Source organism: Cervus canadensis, chromosome 12, assembly GCF_019320065.1.
Source record: "Cervus canadensis isolate Bull #8, Minnesota chromosome 12, ASM1932006v1, whole genome shotgun sequence".
In the NCBI taxonomy this organism is placed as follows: Eukaryota; Metazoa; Chordata; class Mammalia; order Artiodactyla; family Cervidae; genus Cervus; species Cervus canadensis.
Genome location: NC_057397.1, coordinates 32,830,761 through 32,855,289, shown reverse-complemented (window position 1 = coordinate 32,855,289; position 24,529 = coordinate 32,830,761). Strand labels below are relative to the sequence as shown.

The following is a 24,529-nucleotide window of genomic DNA, read 5'->3' as shown; positions in this document are numbered from 1 at the left end:
GGGTCCTCTTGGTATTGTTTTCCCCTCAGAAATCTGGAACATTGTGTAGCACATCTGAAGGAATATGGCATTGTTTCTTATATGTAGTCACTTACATGCCACCTCGCTGCAACTTAAAATGTATTTAAAATTATAGTGAGGAACTTCCCTGGCAGTCCAGTGGTTATTAAGACTTCCAATGGAGAGGGTGCAGGTTTGATCCCTGGTTGGGAAGCCACATGCCTTGCAGCTGAAAACCAAAACATAAAAAAGAAGCAGTATTGTAACAAATTCAATAAAGACTTTTTAAATGGTCCACATTAAAAAAAAAAAAATCTTTAGAAACAATAAAATGAAAAATAAAATTATCGTGAAAGTTAAAGTGTTTTGTTGTATACTATCTAAAATCATTTTGTACAGTGCCAATGATATATACACCACACTTTCAGAAATACAAGTACCATGTATTTAGTGACACCTCTGTTTCCATAGGATGTCAAATTGCAATTATAACACTATAGCTGAGCTGGTCTGAAATGATTTTAAGAGAGTAAAGAGACTTCCTTGTGGTTGAACTTTGCCATGTTATCACATCTTTTTCTCTCGCTCCTTTAGTAAGGAGAAATATTTCATTGGAAGTTTGAGAATTATGTGGAGAAAATTGTCAGCCAGCCTTAGTTCTCTCTCCAGTTGGAAGCTCCACTGTACACTTAGTATTGTATCTTGGAAATTTTCCCCGAGACAACTATATAGAAGATTCTATATAGTTCTGTTCAACTGTCGTACATTCTCTAACACTTGATCTTTGTACCATTCTTACTGGAAAAGACTTTTCAGTTTCAAAACTACACTTACAAACTCTCTACTCTTTCTCGGAAGATTTGGTGAAGTAACTGTACTTGAATTGTAGGGACTGAAAGAGAAGAGATCTGTGTTCAGCTCTCTGTATGCCAGAGACAAGTCTAGTGAGGTTCCAGGAAAATGGTGCACAGTTTGCTGACATCAACCATATTGTAATCATTTTAATTAGAACTGCAGTACATAAATAGTACTAGCCAGGCTAGTAGAACCATATATGTGGTAAACTGCCAAAAACAGAGTAGAAATGAGCGGTACAGGCATTTCCTAAATTAACAAGTGTTTATAGGACCTGCTGTTCATTTTTTGCAAACATTTTTTACTGTAACCTAGGGTGAAAAACTGTAGAGTTTACATTATAATTCTGTGTGTGTACAGGTGTGTGTAAAATCTGGAATAAAACTTTCATGAAACAATACAATGTGCTGTACACTCTAGCATTTTTTAAATTATATTTCATATTTCAAAAGATGTTAGGGTGACCCCCAAATTAATTTTATGAGTCACTTGACTTAAATATCTTTGAAAACCACTATTTCTAAGATAACCAAGTCACTGAGAACTATGGGGTTAGCGGGGAAGGAAAAGCAAAAGTGAAATCTGAATACCTGACTTACAGGGTTATTAAGAGGAGAAAGAATATAAAAGTAGATGGTGTCCTAAGTGAGAAGATAAATTTTAACCTTTGGTTTTAATGACTTGACTGACAGTGAAATGAAAGGGACTAAAAAACGTGAATACTATTTGGATAAACAAAAGAATCTCTGCTGGTATAAACATAGTGGTTTTAATATTAGAAGGACTTACGGTTATTAAGATTGTGTCATTTAATATTATTTATTATAAAAAGAACCACTCAGTACTAAAAGGGATTTGGAGTTCATCTGATTCAAGCAAACCCAGGTGTTATTCACATTTCCAGATGAGTAGATGAAGCCAAGAGAGGGTAAAGGACTGTGGCCAGTTGGGGTGAGCACTTGGAATGGGTGCCGGGCAGAGTGGCCTTTAGGTCTTCTGTGACTCCATTTTCACACTGCTTCTCCAAACAGAACTACTTCCCCCAGTGTTAACCCATTGTGCCATTTTCTGTTTACAGGAAGATATTCCTCGTCAGCTTGTATACATTGGCCTTTACCTCTTTCACATTGCTGGAGCGTATCTTTTAAAGTGAGTTGGGATTTTTCTTGGATGTGTTTATGGACTGGGCAGATAGTATGCTACTCTGTCTTAATTTGTAATAATCTTTTCATTTTAAATGTGTTCTTTTAACAGCTTGAATCATCTAGGACTTGTGCTTTTGGTGCTACACTATTTTGTCGAATTTCTTTTCCACATTTCCCGCCTGTTTTACTTTAGTGATGAAAAGTATCAGAAAGGGTGAGTCTTTCAACTATTCTGTTTCTGTGTAATTAAAGTCAGTGCCTATGTTGCAAAGGTCTGTGCTATTGCCAAGGTCCATGCTATGGGCAATTATGTTTTATAAGCTACTTTAAATAAAATGACACTTTTTAACAATTGAAGTTGGTATTTTGTTCTCTAAAATAGTCTTTCTTAGCTTGAGAGATAGTATATTGTAGTTTTGAAGGTTGAGGATTTACTTTTCTGATACAACTTTTCCTATCTTGTTTAGTGCACATTGTTCTTTTGGAGAAGGAATAATGAGGAAAAGTGAACTTTCAGAAGAAATTGAAATAATAGATTATAGAGCCTTAAAGATACAAAAATATTTTGATGGGAAAATTATACTTGGACAGCATTGATGTAGTATGTCTTGTAAAGAGCCTTGGGGAGAAAAAAAGTGAAACGTGGACTCTCATGAGAATGGAATACATGGCCTTTGTTTTTATTCAGCCTTTTCCAAAATTGTTCTATATACCAGGAGTTCTGAGAATCATTAATAGTTGTCATACACATACACAGAAAATCAGCTAAACGAAAAAAAAAAACATATTTCTTTAACTGGACTTCTAGAACCTGAAATATGCTGTTATACAATCTCCAAGAATGTGATATAATATGAAGCATTTCCCTAGCATTTTATTTCAGAATCCTTTTTGCAGAACTGTACGAAATGGCTGTTTTAATATGCAGTTACTTAACAGGAATCTGATTTCTACTAGCATCTTATCTTTGCAATTTTGTGAATCTGACTTTGACATTTTTTCCCACAGATTTTCTCTGTGGGCAGTTCTGTTTGTTTTGGGAAGACTTCTGACTTTAATTCTCTCGGTACTCACTGTTGGCTTTGGCCTGGCAAGAGCAGAGAACCAGAAGCTGGATTTCAGTACTGGAAACTTCAATGTGTTGGCTGTTAGGTAGGGTTGATTTAACACTTTTCTCACCTTGCCCTACAATATAGTATGTATTATCCATTTAAAATATGAATTGTCTAAAATATAAAGGTATAATTATGAGAGGTAGAGGAAAATACTCATTTGATTTGATTTCATACCTATTGCAATTTCATGTATAAATTAAAGTATCAATACTAAAGCATTTAGATACAAATAAACTAACAAAACAGAAAGAGACTCACAGACTTAGAAAATGAACTTATGGTTACCGGGAGAAAATGAACTTATGGTTACCGGGGGAGGGGATAATTAGGGAGTTGGGGGTGGACATGTACACTCTGCTGTATTTTAAATGGATAACCAACAAGGACCTACTGTCTAGCACAGGGAACTCTGCTCAGTATTCTGCACCAGCCTGGATTGGGAGAAGGATTTGAGGGAGAGTGGATACATGTATATGTGTGACTGGGTCCCTTTGCTGTTCACCTGAAACTACCACAACAGTTTAATCGGCCATACCCCAATAAAAAATAAAAAGTTTAAAGTTTGAAAAAAAATTACTAAAGCATTTATTTAACTTCTGGGGTTAATTATTGTGCTCAGTCACTTTAGTCATGTCCAACTCTTTGTGACCCTGTGGACTGTAGCCAGCCAGGCTCCTCTGTCCATGGCATTCTCTGGGCAAGAATACTGGAGTGAGTTGCCATGCCCTCCTCCAAGGGATCTTCCCAACCTAGGGATCAAACCTGAGTCTCTTGCATCTCCTTCATTGGCAGGTGGATTCCTTACCATTAAGCCACCTGGGGTTAATTATTAGTGGGGTAATTATTCATTAATATAATCCTTGTCAATGTAGTGGGAATTTAGCGCTAAGCTAATACTGTCAAAGCAAGAGAGACTACTTTATTCAATGGCATTGCTTGGGTGCACGTTAATTTTCTGTTTCTTTCTTTGTATTCTCAGAATTGCTGTTCTGGCATCCATTTGTATTACCCAAGCATTCATGATGTGGAAGTTCATTAATTTTCAACTTCGAAGGTGGAGAGAACACTCTACTTTTCAGGCACCAGCTGTGAAGAAGAAGCCACCAGTGACTAAAGGCAGATCTTCTAGAAAAGGAACAGGTTTGTACTCAGTAAACAGTGAAAAACCTGAAGTAGAAAACACTTTTTTTTTTTTAATGTTTTGGGGTCTTATTTATAATCTTATTAAGATTTAAAATCTTAAAAAGAAGAGTTAATTCTACTTACTAGCAAAATTAGAAAGAAAATCATTTTGCCCCATCTTCCAGTTTGGTGGTTCCCTCGAATCAGTTACTCCCCTCAAAAACCGTCCACTGAAGTTCTTTCTCACAAGTTCTGCAGACTTGGTGACTTTGAGCCCCTCTAGACCAATGTGTACATGGACACTAAAGTTCTCTCTCACAAGTCCTCCAGAGTTGGTGATTTTGAGCCCCTCTAGACCAGTGTATACATGGGCAGTTTTAATGAGTGAGTATCCTAAAGAGTGATAGTACTTTCGGACATCAAAAACAAGACCTCTTTCAGCTCCTTCCATCTGCCCTTTAGTCCCAAGAGGAACAGCTCTTGTATAACTCCTGATTGTTTGGCCCTTCATCTTTTACTTTGCCTCTCACCTCTTTTCTCCTTCACGCTTTTGATTGAAAATGCATTGACAGTGGAATAACTTGTCAACTTGTATAGTTGAAAGTGTAAGACAAGAAATTCCGTTTTAAAATCTTTATCAACAGTGGTGGTTTGCTCCCTTTGTGTCTTTATATCTGATAGTTTATGTCTTCCAGTCTTGTCCTTATTCAGGTTTGTATCAGCAACTCTTGACCCTTTGCGTGTCATATGAATTTTAGTGCATCTTGGTCAGTTTCCACACACACAAAAAGCTTCACTGGGGTGTCGGGTTGATATTACATTGACTCCATAGATCAACTGAGGGAGAATTGAGTATTTGAACCCATGAGCATGATGTGTGTGTGAACATCCAGTCTTTCACCTTTAGGTATGGCATTAGCTCTGTGTGTGTGTGTGTGTGTGTGTGTATGTGTGTGTGTGTTAAGTTGCTTCAGTCGTGTCCGACTCTTTGTGACCCTACGGACTGTAGGCCACCAGACTCCTTTGTCCTTGGGAATTTCCAAGCAAGAATACTAGACTGGGTTGGCATGCCCTCCTCCAGGGGATCTTCCCAACCCAGATATCGAACCCATGTCTCTTACATCGCCTGCATTGGCAGATGGGTTCTTTATCACTAGTACTAACTGGGAAGTCCCAAACATGCTATATACCTCCCACTTATATAGAGTATCTCTGATTAAATGTTTTTTAATAACTGCTTTATTGGAATATAATTCATACACGAGAAGTTGACCTTTTAAAGTGTACATTTCAGTAATTCTTAAGTATATTCACAAAATTGTGCATCAGTTCAGTTCAGTTGCTCAGTCGTGTCCGACTCTTTGCGACCCCATGAATCGAAGCACCCCAGACCTCCCTGTCCATCACCAACTCCCAGAGTCTACCCAAACCCATGTCTGTCTAGTTGGTGATGCCATCTAGCCATCTCATCCTCTGTTGTTCCCTTCTTCTCCTACCCCCAATCCTTCCCAGCATTAGGGTCTTTTCCAATGAGTCAACTCTTCACGTGAGGTGGCCAAAGTATTGGAGTTCAGCTTCAACATCAGTCCTTCCAATGAACACCCAGGACTCATCTCCTTTAGGATGTACTGGTTGGATCTCCTTGCAGTCCAAGGGACTCTCAAGAGTCTTCTCCAACACCACAGTTCAAAAGCATCAATTCTTCGGTGCTCAGCTTTCTTCACTGTCCAACTCTCACATCCATACGTGACTACTGGAAAAACCATAGCCTTGACTGGACAGATCTTTGTTGGCAAAGTAATGTCTCTGCTTTTAAATATGCTATCTAGGTTGGTTATAACTTTACTTCCAAAGAATAAGTGTCTTTTAATTTCATGGCTGCAATCATCATCTGCAGTGATTTTGGAGCCCAAAAAAATAAAGTCTGTTTCTACTGTTTCCTCATCTATTTGCCATGAAGTGACGGGACCAGATGCCATGATCTTAGTTTTCTGACTGTTGAGCTTTAAGCCAACTTTTTCACTCTCCTCCTTCACTTTCATCAAGAGGCTTTTTAGTTCCTCTTCACTTTCTGCCATAAGGGTGGTGTCATCTGCATATCTGAGGTTATTGATATTTCTCCCGGCAATCTTGATTCCAGCTTGTGCTTCATCCAGCCCAGCTTTCTCATGATGTCCTCTGCATATAAGTTAAATAAGCAGGGTGACAATATGCAGCCTTGATGCACTCCTTTTCCTATTGGGAGCCAGTCTGTTGTTCCACGTCCAGTTCTAGCTGTTGCTTCCTGACCTGCATACAGCTTTCTCAATACCACTGCCTAATTCCAGATTTGTATCACCCAGAAAAATCCTCATGCCCACTAGCAGTCATTCCATTCCCTCCTTTCCTCTGCCCCTAGCAACCTCTTACTGTTCTGTCTCTATAGATTAGCCTTTTCTGGACATTTTTTTTTTCCACATAGCATGTGCTTAAAATTTATATATATGATACATAGCATGTGTCGATACTTCATTCCTTTCCATGGCCAAATAATAAACGAGTGAAGATACAGTGTTATGTTTATCCATAAATTGATGAATATTTGGGTTGTTTCCAATGTTGGGGCTACTATGACTGATGCTGTTAATATTTGTGTACATATTTTTGTTTGAACACCTGGTTTTTGCTGTTTGGGATATACCTAGGAGTGGAATTGCTGGGTCATATCATTACTGTATATTTAACAGAGAACTGCTAAACTGTTTTCTGAAGTATAACATTGTACTAATACATTTATCATTTCACATGTTGATATCCAATTATCTCTGCACCATTTGTGAAAAAAACTAGTTTTCATTTAATTGTCTTGATACTCCTGTTAAAAAATCAGTTGATCATAAAAGTAGTAATTTACTTCTAGCTCTGTTCTGTTCTTTTCATCTGAATGTCTGTTCTTATGCCCTTCTCTTGATTACCGTAGCTTTGTAGTGAGTTTTCAAATCATGAAATGTGAGTCTGCCAGTTTTGTTTTTTTCATGTTTTGGGTATTCTGGGTGCCTTGCATTTCCATACAAATTTTAGGATCAGTTTATCATTTTCCTGCAAAAAAGTCAGCTGGACTTCATTGGAGTATCTTGGGTCTGTAGATTGCCTTGGGGAGTGTGAACATAGATGTCTTTATGTCTTTTGAGGTCTTCTTTAATTTTTTTCAATTAAATTTTATAGGTATCAGTGTATAAGTTTTGCACTTCTTCATTAAATTTATTCCTAAGTATTTTTTTCTTTTTGATGCTGTTGTAAATAGAATTGTCTGCTTAATTTCATTTTTGGATTTTTCATTGCCAGTGTATAGAAATGCAATGGAATTTTTGCATATTGATCTTGTATCCTGCAACATTGCTGTACTTATTGGGGTTTTTTAAAGTTTTATTTCATTATTTAATTGCATTTTTGTGGATTTCTTTGCATTTTCAATATACAAGCTCATGTCATCTGCAAAGAGATAGTTTTACTTTTCCCTCTTCAGTCTGGATGCCTTTTATTTCATTTTTTTGCCAAATTACCCTGGCTAGAACCTCCAGAACAATTTTGAATAAGCAAAAACAGACATCCTCACCTTATTCCTGATCTTAGCAGGAAAACATCCAGTCTTTCACCTGTAAGTATAATGTTACCTGTGAGTTTTGCCTAAATGGGCTTCAACATGTAGAGAAAGTTCCCTTTTTTCCTTAGTTTGTTTGTAATTTATATCGTAAAAGGATGTTAGGTTTTATCACTTGCTTCTTCTGCAACTGTTGAGATCATCAAATGGTTTGTATCCTTTATTAATTATCATGCATGCGTGCTCAGTCACTTCAAGTGTGTCTGACTTCCTGTGACTCCATGGACTGTAGCCCACTAGGTTCTTCTGTCCATGGGATTATCTTGGCAAGAATGTTGGAGTGGGTTGCCATTTCCTCTTCTAGATTATTATCATGGATTATATTAATTGATTTTTTTAATGTTAAGCATATAATGCAATCCTGGGATAAAGCTCACTGACTGGTAATGTACATAATCCTTTGAATGTCACTTGATTTGACTTGCTAGTATTTTTTTGAGGATTTTTATATCTGTATTCATAAAGAATATAGATATGTATTTTTGGTAATGTATTTCCTAGCCTAAATCCAAGTTGATGATAATATCTCTTTTGTTGGATGGTTTTTTCAATATTTTGTTAGGATTTTTGCATCTGTGTTCATGTAAAAGATTAGGCTAAAATTAGCCCTTTTGTCAGTTTTTGATGAGTTTTGCTGACTTTATAAAAGGTATTGGGCAGGTTTGTCCTTCATGTAATGCCAGCATCATTTCTTATTTAAATGTTTGGAAGGATTCACCAGTGAAGCTATCCAACCTAGACTTTTCTTTATAGGAATGTACAGATTTGCATTCTTTAATAGATAATAGGATTATTCAAATTTTTTCTTATCATTTCTTTTTTGGTAAATTGTATTTTTCAAGGATTTATCCATTTCATCTAAATTTGTGAAATGTATTGATGTAAAATTATTCATAGTATCTACTTATTAATGCCTGTAAAACAGCAATGATTCCCATTTTCCACTTCCCATGTTAGTAATTTATGCCTTTCTCTTTTTCACTTCCATCAGCCAAGAACTAACATTTGTCTTCTTTTGCTGATTGTCTCAGTTCTGTCATTGATTTCTGTTCTTATTTCCCTTTAATTTGCTGTTTTGTTATTTGTGGCTTTGTTAAAATGAATCATTGATTTTTATCCCTTCTCATGAATTAGTTGCAATTAAGGGCAGACTTCCCTTTCAGCAGTGCTTTACCCTTATTTCACAGGTTTTGATACATCTTTTTCATTATCATTCAGCTTCAAATATTTTATGATTCCAATTGTGATTTCCTCTTTGACTCATAGATTACTTTTAAGTACATTGTGTAGTTTACAAATATTTGGGTATTTTCTAGTTTTTACTAGTGATTTCTACCTTAATTCCACTGTGGTTAAAAAGCATACTCTGAATCATTTCAGTTCTTTGAAATTTGTTGGGACCTTCATTATGTCTCATCATTTGTTCAGTTTTGATGAATGTTCCCTTTGGACTTCTCAAGGATGTGTATTGTGTGTTTGTTGAGTATGTTGTTCTATAGGTAGGCATCAGGTCCATTTGTGTGGTCCATTCTTTTGTGTCTTTACTGACTTGGTAGAAGGAGTTCTGCTTGTTCAGTCAGTTATTACAAAAGGTATTGACCCACTTCTCCTTGTAGCTTGTACATTTTTGCTTTAAATATTGTGAGGATATATTACAGGTGCATCAAAGTTTAGGGTTGTTATAAATCCCTGTGGAATGTGTCCTTTGTTATTGTCACATGTCCATCTTCATCTCTAGTTAGTCTGAATTCACTCTGGCTCACCAATTTTCTTGTAGTAAAATGTTATATTATATCATGGTGTACCTTTTCCTGTTTCCTATTTTTCTACCTTAAACCTTTTCTTGTCCCTAAATATAAATTGTGTCTTGTAAGCAGTGTGTAATTTTAGTTTTTTCTTCCAGTCTGATGAAATTGTTCTCTTTTTTGACAGTTACACTGTGATGTGCGTAAGTTTGATTTTCTTTGTGTATATCCTGCCCTGCGTTTTACCTAGCTTCTTGAATCTTGGCTTGGTTTCTTTTACTGTTTGGGGAAATTCTTCACCATTATTTCTTCAGATATTGCTTCTGCCCCATTCTCTTTCTCCTGTCCTTCGGGAATTCCAGTACATGTGTTTAAACCCCTTTATCCTGTCCTTTTATATCTTCTCATGCTTTTCTGGTTTTTTCCATCCTTTTTTTTCTGAGTTTCAATATGAGTATTTTTTTTCTAGTTCACTAATCTCTTCTGTTGTGTCTAATCTGCTGTTAAGTTTTTATTAAATTTATATTTTTAGTTGTGGTATTTTCCAGTCCTAGGATTAAAGATCTTTGAGTCCTTGGATGAAACTACTTGTCTTTGCATTTATTTTTATTAGTCATTGTTCTATTAATGTCCCTGTCTGACAGCTCCACATCTGGCTCATCTGAGGATCTATTTCTGATATTTTTTTTTCTCTTAGTTTTCAGTCATTTGGTCTTGTTTTCTGACACACCTGGTAATTTTTAATTGAATACTGAATGTTTTGTGTAAAAGAATGTAGATACTGTGGCTGCATCAGTAGAAACTCTGGATTAAATATGAGTGGATCATTCTATGTCACTGAAGCTGATCTATTTCCAGTTCACCCTCATTCCTAGGACACCAACTATTTCTAAGGACTTTCTTCTCTGATAGGCGCTGAATACTTATTTTTATCTCCCTGTCATTGTGAGACATCCCAATTCTCTGTGTAGCTTTTTGTTCACAGAGTTACTTTCTGCTGGATTTCTCTGAGTCTTGCTTGGTGTGTGTGCACATTTGTGTATATATGTGTGCTATGTGCTCATTTAGTAGCTGGCAAATCCCTTGGGGGAGAAATATTCTTAGCTGACTTGTTTTTTTCCCCAGTGCTTTCAAATAGCCATTTTTATGTTCTCCTTTTATGGGTATTTTTGGAGGGAGGATTGGTCTGACATCAGTTATTCCACCCTAGCTTGAAGAAGGCCATTATAACACTCTTAAACATGAGTTATCCTAAATGGCAATTTTTTAATATATTGTAAAGAAACACATCCCCAAGAACCTCCCTTGTCTGCTGTCCAGTGTAAAAAATATTCCTGTTTTTCTATGAAAGTGTTGCTTTGCAGACTTTGTTGTATAATTCTTCTTGTTCTTGCTTTCCTTTTTTGAACTATTTTTTGAGATATAATTGACATTATAATTCCTTTTAATTTGCTGCTTTCAGTTCATTGTGTTTAACTTGTTAGCGTGTTTTATGATTGGTTAAATACTCATATGGATTAAGCACTAGTAAGTTTCACCTAAGGGCATAAGAATATATATTGGGTTTTAAATTTTCTTTTCTGAAGGTACCTTTATGTATAAAAGATACTGTCATTTACGCTTATTTATAAAAGAAAGTAATCCTGATTTTTTCTTCTCTTTTCAGAAAATGGTGTCAATGGAACAGTAACTTCAAATGGAGCAGACTCTCCCCGTAATAGAAAAGAGAAATCTTCATAATGAATTATAATCTAATTGATTAATGTCCCCAAAGAAATCTGCTTTTTACTATATCTTTCAGCACTAGAGATTTTTTTCTGTTCCTGAAAATACATTTTCTGCTCTTTGATTCTTGCTACTATTGCATTGTTTCATGCATTTTTTTAAAGGGCATTTGAGGGGAGGATGATTCCTATGAGTGAAAAAAATGTTTTAGCTTAGACTAAGCTACCTGCCTTCAAAATAGTTTAGGGACCACCATCATATTTTATTTTATTTTATTTTATTTTGTTTTTTATCTTTAAGCATTTTTCTAATGATTTGAAGAGATAACTATTTACAAAAATTACACATATCAGTGATACAATTTCTTGCTCTCACCAATTTTTTATATTAAGCAAGATGGCCTGTTCCAGCAGGGTCATATTTTTTAAGTTATCTTTCAGGGCAAAATGGAAATAATATAAAGTTGGATGTCAAATTTTAATATGTTTTCAGTGTTCTCTAATTTTTAGGAATTTTTGTAGCCTTTACACTTGGGGAAAAAGATTTGTAAATTCACCAAAATACTTGTGTGCTTTATTTTATAGTGATTGTTAATGTTACATCCCCATTTTTTTAAGGAAAAAAAACATACTTTTGGTTACGATGTGTGGAGATATATTGCCATGTATATTGAATCAAAATATCTTAACATAAAAGTACTTGTGAAGTAATAGCTTTCTTGTGCATTTTCAACACTTGTAAACTGGAAATCAGAAAATTAAATGTTTCCTATAAAGAAGAAAATTTGACCATAGCCCTTTTTGATATGTTTATTAAATAATGATTCTTAATGGGGCTTGTCATAAGTTTGATATGCACAGGATCTTAGAAAAATACTGTTTAACCTGAAAACCCTTTTAAAAAATAATGCCTCCTTGATTTATATACATGAAAAGGATGTCAATATTTGAAAATATTTAATGCACTAACCTCAAATTGAAAATTCAGGTGGATAAATAGTCTTACAAAAGACAGTGCTTTATGTTATAACTGTAGCTTTGGTTCCATCCTTATTTGAGAAACCATTTATCTGTATAAAACATATTTTTGGATAAATATATATATATATATATTTGTATCTCTACAGAAAGGCTCTAAAAAACATTTGGGTAAAATATTTGGTTCCCTTTTCTATAATTATCCTTTCAAATCTTTATAGCTGTCCTTGGGTTTTTGTCATCTTTACAAGACACATATCGCTCCTTTCAATGTTCACATCTTGCTCCCCACTTCTCACTTCTGTCACCAGCTAATGTTTGCACCATTTTTAGTATAAAAGTTGCAGACCTGGTCACTCTGCAGTTTAATGAGTTGCCATGCTGCTAGAAAGTGCTTTCTGTTTCCAGCTGTTTACCTACTTCCTGGAAAAAGTAGTAGCTCTCTGTAGCATCATGGAGTTTCCGTGGAACCAAATCTCTGCCATTAAAAACTGGCCTTATATTGAACTATACGTTGAGAAATCAATCAGAATAAAAATTTTTACTTTCACAAGCTGCATCTTGAACGTTTTCTTTGTTAGCAAATTTTACACTATTTTTAGTGTCTAATCTCATTAAAAGGAACACATTTATTTTTATAAGTGAATTTTTTTTTTTAATATTTACTTTTGGTTGCATTGGGTCTTTGCTGCTGTGTATAGACTTTGTGTAGTTGGAGCAAAAGGGGACTACTCTCTCGCAGGCTTCTCGTTGTCCTGGCTTCTCTTGTTGGGAACATGGGCTCTAGGATGCACCAGCTTCAGTAGCTGCAGCACACCAGCTTAGTTGCCCTGAGGCGTGTGGTATCTTCCCAGACCCCAGGGATCAGAGCCATGTCTCCTGCGTTATTGCAGGCGGATTCTTAACCACTGGACCACCAGGGAAGTCCTGTACACATGTTTAAAGAGCATGCTTTTGATAAGCATTTAGGATAGCCTTTCCTCCAAAGTAACACATGTTCTACCAAAAAGCATGATTAGTTTCATGTATTATTTATGAGAGCATGTCTGAGAAAAGATGGTTTATAACCAAATTCAGGGACTGTTGGGCTAAACAAACTTAACAGTGTGTCTCTTTTACAGCCAGACTGGTCATCCTTTACATGCATACATGCTTTCTGACACACCTAGAATGGCAGCAGTGGGGACCCAACATGCAGTGACTCCACACTCAGTCGAGGAATCTTCTTACTGTGAAATTACAGCGCTTACTACAGGTGCTGCAAACCCACTGAGCATATGCTGTGGGTTTTGATGGGAAGCCTTTGGCATTACAAAACACACATATGCAACAGTGTACTTGTAAAGAGTAAGCCCTTAGATCCCCTCCAAGTAAAGTTCCCCTACAGGCCCCCAGAGGCTGCGTGTCCCCTAGCCTGTCACACTGAAGCCTGGGCGGAAGCATCAGGGAGTGACCTTGAACCAGTTGCTTTGCCACTCTGGGGGTGTCTTTCCCTCCAAAAGATGCCTTCTTGCCTGCATTTTAGGATATGACTGTGAGTGGCCCAGGTGGACTCTTCTGGAAAAAAATGGATTAACATTCTTCTAAAATTAGTTGTGCATAGTCTTTAAGTTCAGAACTAATCCTGGAGCAATGCTTGTGTAAGTGAGGGAATGGGAGAGAAACATGTCACACAGATGTTGGCAACAGCTAATGACACCCTTTATCTCCAAGGTGTTCCCAGATGTTTTCACAGAAAACTAGTTCTGTGGCCTGTCTACAATCAGTAAAAATCAGTTGATATTGATCACCTGTTTGCATTTTTTAAAGAGTAGCCTTCAGAGTAACCCTGAAGGAAATTATAGGTTAGCGCTTAAACAGATGTTTTTCCCCCAAGGGATGTTTTTCACCCTAGGTATGATACTTGATTCAGTTACAAAGCATCATCTACTATAAAACTTCAACACAAAAGATAATGCAGAATAGAAATTAGCTAGTGTTGAAAGAATTAAAGACATAGTTAATTAACGAAGGGCCTGGAGAGTAAATGGGGTTGAACTGAGTACATGTTTTAGAAGCCCTGGATATACAGCTCAACCCACTAGAATGGAAGACAAGAAGGCAAACCTACAGCATAGGGAACTATATTCCATATCCTGTAATAAACCATAGTGACAATTATTTGAAAAAGAATATGAGGACTTCCTTGGAGGTCCAGTGGTTAAGACTGTGCTTCCAATGCAGGGGGTACAAGTTCAATCATGTCTGGGAACTAAGATCCCATATACCATGTGGTGTGGCCAAAAAAAATTTTAATTAACAAGAATGTACATAGGTATAACTTAATCACTTTGCTGTACACCACAGAAACTAACACAACTTTGTAAATCAACTGTACTTCAGTAATAGGACTTTGACCATCTGATTACTAAACACTGTGTAAAGCCGTTAGCCATTCACATTAGGCAGCACCCACCTAGGGCTCAGCTCTATCCTATGAAGACAGCAGACAGCCAAGTCTTTAAAAAAAGAAACTAGTCTTGTGCTTACCTAAGCATGACTTGCTTAACAAAAAGCTGCACTAGGTACCTGTGTGTCACACATCAACCAGATTTACCCAAAATTCAAGGAAAGGCTAAGCCAATTTGCCTAGCTTAACTATTTTTGTGAAAAGATTATTACATTTGCTTAAAGCTGAAATCAAACATTTTGTGTTCTAAAAAAAAATCGAAAACTTAAGAAGCTTAGGTTCCATCACATAACTATTAGTAACTTTGAATTTACACCAGCCAAAGAAAGAAATCTCTTATTTTGAAGATCCAAACTTTAATGATAAATAGCTTGCTGATTTCCATGAACATTAATAAGTACATAGTGGCAAAACTAGAAGGCCAAACTTCAAATCTTGACTCCACCCATCAGCTCTGTATGATCTAGTTAACATCTGTGACTCAGTTTCCTGAGAGTGATAGCACTGTCCTGTCCCCATGAACTAATTCTAAGAATGGATTGTGCATAGCTCCATGCTTGATGCCTATCAAATGTTATTTGTTAGCTCATAAGTCTGTGACAAATAGTTCATGGAATGAATGGCTCACAGTATTATTAAGTAATTTTAGTTGTTAACTGCTTTTCCCTGTAAGACCTCATTGCATGAGGCTGATGAGTACTTACTCACTGCGCAAGGACAGGGCTCCATGGCTGCTGCCCTTGAGCTCAGGGGCCAGCGATGCTGCAAGAGATGTTCAAGTCACCATCACAGCATTTAGTCATTGGAAGACTGCATGCATGCTTTTACCCAACATGAATGTCCATAAAGCAAACTTTCAAGTCTGTATCGAATGAATTACATTTATGTGATACAATAATCATAAAAGCAAATAGTATGTGTAATCTCTAAAAAATGATTTTTTAAAAATCAGATACCTATATTAGCTGCTTAGAATTGCCTTACCTTCTAACAGATTCAAACTCCATCAGGTAAATGAGCATATTTACCTGGGAAATGAAAAGGGTGTATTACAAGATAGTGTTTATCAAGAAATTTGAGCTGATCTCATAAAATGTCCTAGAAATTACAACTGAACTGGAGGGCCTAGATGTGGCAGATACCCAAGTGTGGATAATATATGAAACAGACCAAAATCTGAAGACTGAGGTTGTTACTCTTGTTATATGTTGGTTGACTGACTTCGGGACTAATAGTTTCTTCCCCCCTCAAATATGAGAAACTATGGTAATACTCCTTGTGAGAACAATTTGAGATTAATGTTTCAAAAATGCAACTTCACCAAATTTAGGTTATTAGTGATCTGATCAAATAGAGTGGTCCTTTTCTATTTCTTGCTGATTTCATTCACAACAAACAGAACAGTAAGACAGAGGTAGGGGCTTCCCTGGCAGTCTCAGTGTTTAAGACTCCACAGTTCCACTGCAGGGGGCATGGGTTTGATCCCTGGTTGGGGAACTAAGATCCTGTATGCCACAGGGCACAGGCAAAAACAAGCAGTTTTTAAAAACCCAGAACAGTAAGACACAGGTTATTTGTAACTCAGATCAGAGGGGAAAATGCTTATACTGTATCTATGCTAATAAAAGATTAAGTGCTTTTAAAAAATGAATTCAATTCTGTAGGATTAAGGTCTAGAAGACTACCAGGACTACGTTAGAAGACTGGTGATTAACCAAATTCTAATACACATATGAAGCTTTAAAGAGTTCAAAAGAAAATACTCGAGGCTTGGTTCAACCTTATCTTCAAAGAGAACTTGGGTAACTACACATCAGTTATTCTCCATGAATAGAAAGCCCAGTTCTAACCTAGAAGTCATTTCTCAGTCGATACCATGACATAGTGGGTCAGCTCTGTCTCAGTGCAGAAATAATGGTATCTAGGAACAAGAGGAGGATGGGGAAATAGCCCTTTAGCCAAAAGAAATGTCTTTCTGAAGTGAAATATTCTGCAGTGATTTTCATTGAAGTTTATAGAGCACATCTCTAAATATTGGCCACTATACAGAAAGCAGGCTCATCTCATTTATTCTTCTGTGATATAGCATCTTAATTTTGCATGGTCTGTGGGTTTTTCCCTTTTTTTTCAATGAATATTGAAACAATAAAGAATTTGAAAAGCAAAGCCATTTTGTGGACTGTAGCTTCAGGTTTAAGTAATCATGGCTCTCCTTGTTTTACTGGATTTTGATGAGCGCCAACGTTCTAATTACAGTCCAGCGTCTCTCGTTCTGCCGGCAGTGCCAATCATCCCCCATTATGAATGGACGTGGAGTAAGTGCCTGGTTAGGGCTGCGGCAGTCACCACCGTCATTTTCTGCTCCTGCTCGTCCACGTCAGCGCTCCAGTCTCCATGGGCAAGAGCAGCTGTACTTCCCGTACTCATTAACCCAGCTGCCCTTGACATTTGTTCCCTTTTCTTAAAACTAATGTCACAAATTCTCTTCTAAAGGAAACAGTTTTGGCTTGTGATTTTTTTTTTTTTTTTTTGGTATTGATTATTTCAGCTGTTTCTTTATGTAGGAGCTACACTTCCCGCTGAAAGAATCCTCTCCCATTTCACACACTGGGCTTCAAAATTTCAAATAGAAGCCCTACACATTATTATGATCTGATGTGATAGAACGGCCAATGGGAGGGACCAAGCTGAATGTAGATCCACAACTTCACTCTTTGATCTGGAAGTCCGGCTTTAGAAGTAGTGGAAGTTTCTTTCTGATATTTCTATTCACATAAATAAAAAAAACTGAAGTTACCGTTATGTAGGGTATTTTTATATGGTGATTTCCATTTCAGAGATGCTGAATTTTAATAGGTTCATACTCGGCTCTGCCTCCCCTTGAGCTCTGCAAATGTCTGTTGGTTTTTTTTAACTTTTTTATTTTATATTGGAGTATAGCCAATAAACAATGTTGTGATAGTTTCAGGTGGACAGCAAATGGACTTGGCCATACATATACATGTATCCATTCTCTTCCAAACTCCCCTGCCACGCAGGCTGCCACATACATTGAGCAGATACAATGTGCTATACAACTGGTCCTTGTTGGTTATCTGTTTTAAATATAGCAGCATGTAAGTGTCCATCTCAAACTCCCTAACAATCCCTTCCCTCCTTCTCTCCCCGTTGCCAATGTATGATCTTGTTTCCATTAATTCCACAGCATCTTTATCTTTCCCTGCATGCAGCAGGGTCCCAATGTCTAGCATCTTGCATTTGAAATGAAAGAACTGGGGACAGGATATTTGCATCTTTACATTCTGGTAGAGCAAAGCACTAGCCTCTCCCACATCAATCCCCAAAATACCCTCCCACAGCCCATTCTTCATCCTCCACACTCTTTTTTTCCCCCCAAAAGATACAATAATACTCTATTGATTCTAGACTGGACTCTCCCACCCCCATACTTCAGCCTCTCTGAAATAAGTAGGGGTTTTTCAATCAATGGCATGTCATGATTGGCAGCATTTTTTCTCAATGTACATAAAATAAGGACTTTTTTTAACGATGATTTCTTAGATTCTATGAAATGCAGTAAAAAACTGCTAGCATTTGTTGAAGGCTTACTAAGTTGTAATTATAGTAAGTGCTTCCCCAACCCTCATTTTTACTCTTCATAAGAACCATATGAATAGAAAGGGTCCATTCTCAGCCCAGTTCGATCCATAAGTCAGGAAGGTCCCCTGGAGGAAGAAATGGCAACCCACTCCGGTATTCTTGCCTGGGAAATCCCATGGACAGAGGAGCCTGGTGGGCTACAGTCCATAGGGTTGAAAAGAGTCAGACACCACTGAAGCAACTTAGCATACAAGCATGCAAAGCCAGGCTTTAGACACAGGTGTCTTTGATCTGTTCCTCCACCCACACCTCCTCCACCCAAGCCTGCCCGTAGAAGAGGAGCCTTAGATCTGATGTTCACTGTTCTTACTTTCAGGGAGTATTGCAAAGATAAAGTTATTTGTAATTGTAGACACAGCATTAATCAGACACAGCATTTTAATTTATTCAATAATCACTAATAGACTTTTTCTGGATATGACAGGGGTACAAAATTTACTAAACAGAGTCCCTGCCTTTAAGGGCTCACAGTCTAAAGGGGGAGGCAGACATCCCAGACAATAATTACAACAGTGGGCAAAGTCTTGGAGCACCTCAAGCAGAAGGTGCCTCAGGTATGAGGCTGAATTCTGTCTGGAAGCTGAGGAGAGGCTTTCTGGAGGAATGACCTGAAACTGAGTTTTGTTTCATTTTTGGTTTTTTTGGCTGCACTGCGCGGCATGTGTGATCTTAGTTTGCCCACCAGGGATTGAACTGGTATCCCCTGCATTAGCAGTGTGGAGACTTAACCACTGGACCACCAGGGAAGTCCTGAAGCTGAGTTTTGAATCTGAAAAATGTGCTTCAGGGCTTTGTGCCCATGGCCCAGTGATGAAGAAAGGAGTGAATGAATCAAGCCACCAGTGAAAGAAGGAATCAGCTAAGGCTAGAGGGTTTCCCAGGCAAAGAGCCCATCTGCCAATGCAGGAGATGGAAGAGACGTGGGTTCGATCCCTAGGTCAGGAAGATCCCCTGAAGGAGGGCATGGCAACCCCCTCCAGTATTCTTGTCCGGAGAATCCCACGGACAGAGAAGCCTGGGGGGCTATAATCCGTAGGGTCACAAAGGGTCTGACACAACTGAAGCGACTTAGCATGCAAGGCTGGAGAGAGACTGGGCCGGTAACTTGGAGACACTGTAGGTAAGGAGCAATCAAGAAAACACAAACCTTTGAGAGAGCCTGAGAGGGAAGCGAAAGAGGTGAAGAGACGCTAGAAGTCATGGAAACCAAGCAAAAGGGCTTCAAGGGGGAAGTGGTCAACGGTGTCAGAAGTGGCAAGAGAAAGCAAAGACTGAAAAAAAAATTTCCTCAAATGTATCTCTGAGGAACTCTTTGGTGTCCCCCTAAGAAGAGCAAAAGATGTGATTGTAATGGGGGCGGGGCGGGGCCCAGCTGTTAGCCATCTGGCTCAGTCGTTGGTCAGCATCAGCAGTGGGCCCCTCCCCCAGGTTAGTGACCGTTAGGAGCGACCATTAGCAGTCTTGCTCAGCCATTGGTCAACATCTCAGTAGGTCCTTCCCTCTGCCCTTCCTCTGTATAAAAGGAGCCTGAGGTAGGCTGAGGGGAGATGATGTTTTTAGACGCTAGTCTGCCATCTGCTCCATCTGTTCCCTTTCCGATTAAAGTCGAATTCCTTTCCCCCCAACAACTGGGCCTCCCGATGTATTGGCCTGTCCTGCAGTTAGCAGAGTGAGCTTGGGCTAGGTAACATTACATTGCCTCGCTTCCATTTATAGACCTAGGGCCTTGAAGGGTCTGGTGGGAGCCCACAGGACGGCCGGTGCTGGACCCCTCCCAGCAGGAGGGGAGAGACACTGACCACCCCTCACCCCCAACCCCACCGCGACGCCCCTCTCCACCCGACACCAGCGTGCAGGACACCCACAGTGGAAAAGTGCAGGAAAGGGTGTGGGCCCGGGGACACTGCCCCCCAGCCCCTGTCACTGGAAGCCTGCTAGGGCCTTCCCGAGTCTGCTGTGTGCCGGGCTCCCAGAGCAGGGCCGCCGTCCCCACTAAAGACCCTGACCACAGGGACTGATGGGAGTGATCAGATCCCCAGTTGCTAGGACCCAGGTGAGGCCCGCAGCCCAGAGACCTCAGGTTGGGGGTGGAGTGGGCAAACGTTCACAGCTTCCATCATGGCCCCGCAGTGGCTGTAACTAGTAACATAAGTCTTGAGACACAAGTGGCTTTTTATGACCCACAACAGACATTACAAGCTATAGGACCTGCCCAAGTGCATTCCCACTAGCAGAAAGAGAAGGAGCCCACAGAGTGGGTTTGAAGGGACAGTGACACAAAATTAAGATGCTTCATGATTCCACCCTATCAAAGTCAGTTCATTGAATTAAAAGTTTACAAGTGAAAATGGAGAAAAAATCCATTACAGGCAGATCTCAGAGAGATCGCAGGGTTAGGCTCCAGACTAAAGCAATACGCAGAACATGGTAATTAAAAGAGTCCCATGAATTTTTTGCTTTCCCAGTGCATATAAAGGTTATGTTTTCACCATAATGTAGCTTACTACGTGTGCAATAGCATTATGTCTAAAAAATGTACATACTTTAGGTAGAAAATACTGTTTTGCTAAAAAGTGCTAAGCATCATCTGAACCTTCTGTGAGTCATAGGAGTAACATTAGAGATCACTGATCATAGATCACCTAAACAAAGATAATAATTTTTTAAAAAGCTTGAAATATTGCCAGAATTGACAAAATGTGACACAGAGGCAGGGAGCAAGCAAATGCTGTTGGGAAAATGGCCCCAACAGACTTGCTCAACACAGAGTTGTGCCAAACTTTCAAGTCGTAAAAAGTATAGTATTTGCGAAGCCCAATAAAACAAGGTGAGCCTGTACAAGCAGCGTGGTTGCTGAGGCCCAGCAGTAGCTCACACAGATATGAGTGCCCTGGTTCCAGACAACATGGCAAGGCTCAGAATCCACAGGAACAGACATCACAGGTATGATTCCCAACCCTCACTGACCTAAAAGTGTGAAGAAAGTAACCATGTACAGAAATACAATGACACATCATAAGTACTGGAAAGGTAGAGGTGTGGGCTCAGTCGTGTCTGACCCTATGCAACCCTATGAACTATAACCCCTCAGGCTCCTCCGTCCATGGGATTTTCCAGGCAAGAACACTGGTGTGGGTTGTCATTTCCTACTTCAGAGGATCTTCCTGACCCATAGACTGAACTTGCATCTCTTGTGTCTCCTGCATTGGCAGGCAGATGTTTTATCACTGAGCCACCAGTTAAGTACTGTAAAGGGGTCCACCGAATGTGAGAGAGAGAGAGAGAGAAAAGGATGGAAGGAGAGGAGGCAAGGCATCTCTTGAGAAAATTGCCTGTAAGCTGAGAAGTATTGTACTTACCAGGCTGAGTACCACTAGGGCCAAGAGCGAAGGGGGCATTGGTTAGAGCAGCCCACCCAGGATAAATGTGCCATTGGATGGGGAGGCCAGCAGGGTGGGGTCTTTAAGATGTTGATGACAGGCCTTGGGCTGCCAGGTCCACCCATTTTCCTTGGTACCAACGTATCTCCAAGGTATTTCTGTTCCTGCCATCTTCATGGAGAAGTGTGGCCTAAAGGTGTATAGTGGGCAGGTTCCAGGTTAGGAAGCTTCATCCATTTTCCGTCTTGTTTTGTCAGCAAGTCTTTCTCCTTTGAAGATGCCAGTGAAAGTGATATTTCTTGGGACACTCTCAGCAATATTGTTAAATCTTACAGGTAAGGTGCCTGCTTACATGTGCTTATTTTCTAGCACATTTAATTGGTATTATTTTATTATTTCATTATTTCATTCCTCCTCCCTGCATTTATCGAGCACTGTTAGATTGGACCTTGTGCTCAGTCATGTCCAACTCTTTGCAACCCCATGGACTGTGGCCCACCAGGCTCCTCTGTCCATGGAATTCTCTAGGCAAGAATACCGGGATGGGTTACATTTGCTTCTCTAGGGAACCTTCCGGAACCAGAGATAGAACCCAAGTTCATCCTGCAAATTGTTGGTAACAAATCTTCAGTGAAATAAGTTTAGAAACAGAGTAAACATTTAGAACTTTTATGGAAGTTTGACAGAATAGTTTTTGTGTATTGAATCTAAAAAGAGAGAGAGATTTAAACTTGTGTTTAGTAGTCTTTGGGCTTTTTTTAAAATGAAATTTTCCTAGTAGTTCATTATTATTTTCCAAAACATTGTTCTGTGATGGATTAAAAAAAAAAAATTGGTCTTTCCGCACAGGTGCTCTGACATGCTTTGTTTTGAGCCACTAGTTCAGTTCAGTTGCTCAGGTGTGTCTGACTGTTTGCGACCCATGGACTGTGGCACTCCAGGCTTCCCTGTCCATTACTAACTTGCAGACCTTGCTCAAACTCATGTCCATCGAGTTGGTGATGCCATCCAACCATCTCATCCTCTGTTGTCCCCTTCTCCTCTCGCCTTCAATCTTTCCCAGCATCAGGATCTTTTCCAATGAGTCAGTTCTTCACGTCAGACAGCCAAAGCATTGGAGCTTCAGCTTCAGCATCAGTCCTTCCAATGAATATTCAGGACTGATTTCCTTTAGGGTGGACTGGTTGGATCTCCTTGCAATCCAAGGGATTCTCAAGAGTCTTCTCCAACACCACAGTTCAAAAGCATCAATTCTTCGGTGCTCAGCTTTCTTTATGGTCTAACTCTCACATCCATACATGACTACTAGTGAAACCATAGCTTTGACTAGATGGACCTTTGTCAACAAAGTAATGTCTTTGCTTTTTAATATGCTGTCTAGGTTTGTCATAGCTTTTCCTCCAAGCAGCAAGCGTCTTTTAATTTCATGGCTGCGGTCACCATCTGCAGTGATTTTGAAGCCCAAGAAAATAAGTGGGTCTCAAAGGCACTTCGCTCAAAAGCACAGGCAGTTAAACCTGATAGTTCTCAAAAGGACCCAGAAACACTCTTGACGAGTCAGAAGGGAGCTTGGACCTACCCTGTAGACTTTCTCATTCAAAATAGAGGCTTTGGCCAGGTTCTTAGCAGCTTTCCAGATTTCTGCCAGCAGTAAACACAGATAAGGAAGCTTTGAAAAAGCATAACACACTCCTATTTATCCAGAGCAGACACTTGATTTTACAAGAAGTCCACAAAAAGAGAGCTGGTCAGAAGGAGGCACAGAAGGATTGGGTGGTATCACTGATGCCCTTGGACAGCAAGGAGATCAAGCCAATCCATCCTAAAGAAAATCAACCCTAAATATTCATTGGAAGGACTGCTGCTGAAGCTGAAGCTCCAATACTTTGGCCACCTGTTTCGAAGAGCTGACTCATTGGAAAAGACCCTGATGCTGGGAAAGATTGAAGGCAAGAGGACAAGGGGGCAGCAGAGGATGAGATGTTTAGATAGCATCACTGACTCAATGGACATGAGATTGCACACACTGCGGGAGATAATGACGGACAGGAAAGCCTGGCATGTTGCAATTCATGGGGTTGCAAAGAGTCGGACACAGCAACTGAACAACAACGAGCAACTGATGTCTTCAGACCCAAGTGTCATGTCTGCTTTTTCTGACTCTAAGGAAAATAGAAGAGTCCTGAGCTGATATAGCTACAAAGCCTCTGGCATAAATCCAAAGATGGCCACTGTAATATCATTATGGTTAAACAATATTATGGTTAGGAAATCAGCTCTTCAAGTTCGCCACATTTACCTGTGTGGTTCCTCCTAGATTGCTAAGAAAGGTGAAACCTGTTATTGGATGGATTTCACCAGGGAAATGCCACAAAGTCCCCAGCTGGGATACTTCATTGCCAGCGAGTCTGAGCCAGCCTTCAGCACTCTAGGGTAATTGAAATTAACATGTCCTTAGTGGACACAACCAGTTCCCTTTATTTGTATTCTTAGCTGTTCTCATATGTCTTTAGTTGGTGTCTTCCATTAGAGTGAATTAGTTGGATTTTTGTAGGCAGAAAAAAATATCTTCCCATATCTTTTGTAATTTTCCCACATGCCTATTACATTCTGTACCCAGAGGGTTCTAAGTAAATGTTGACTAACCCGTTAACAAAATGATGTAAATCAAACAGCAGGCTCCCTTTTTTCACTTTCAAAGTGCATTTATTTTCCA

At 39.0% G+C, this 24,529-nt stretch overlaps 1 protein-coding gene across 1 annotated transcript in view; it reads left to right on the top strand.

Moving 5' to 3' along the window:
* TRAM1 (translocation associated membrane protein 1) overlaps window positions 1-12,877 on the top strand; it is a 32,758-nt gene extending 19,881 nt beyond the window's left edge. Inside the window, exons 7-11 of the mRNA XM_043483448.1 lie at window positions 1,934-2,004; window positions 2,110-2,214; window positions 3,009-3,152; window positions 4,095-4,255; window positions 11,289-12,877. Of these exons, the coding sequence (XP_043339383.1) occupies window positions 1,934-2,004; window positions 2,110-2,214; window positions 3,009-3,152; window positions 4,095-4,255; window positions 11,289-11,362 (555 nt within the window). The 3' untranslated portion in view covers window positions 11,363-12,877. The remainder of the gene's footprint in view (window positions 1-1,933; window positions 2,005-2,109; window positions 2,215-3,008; window positions 3,153-4,094; window positions 4,256-11,288) is intronic.
* Window positions 12,878-24,529: the final 11,652 nt, after the last annotated feature.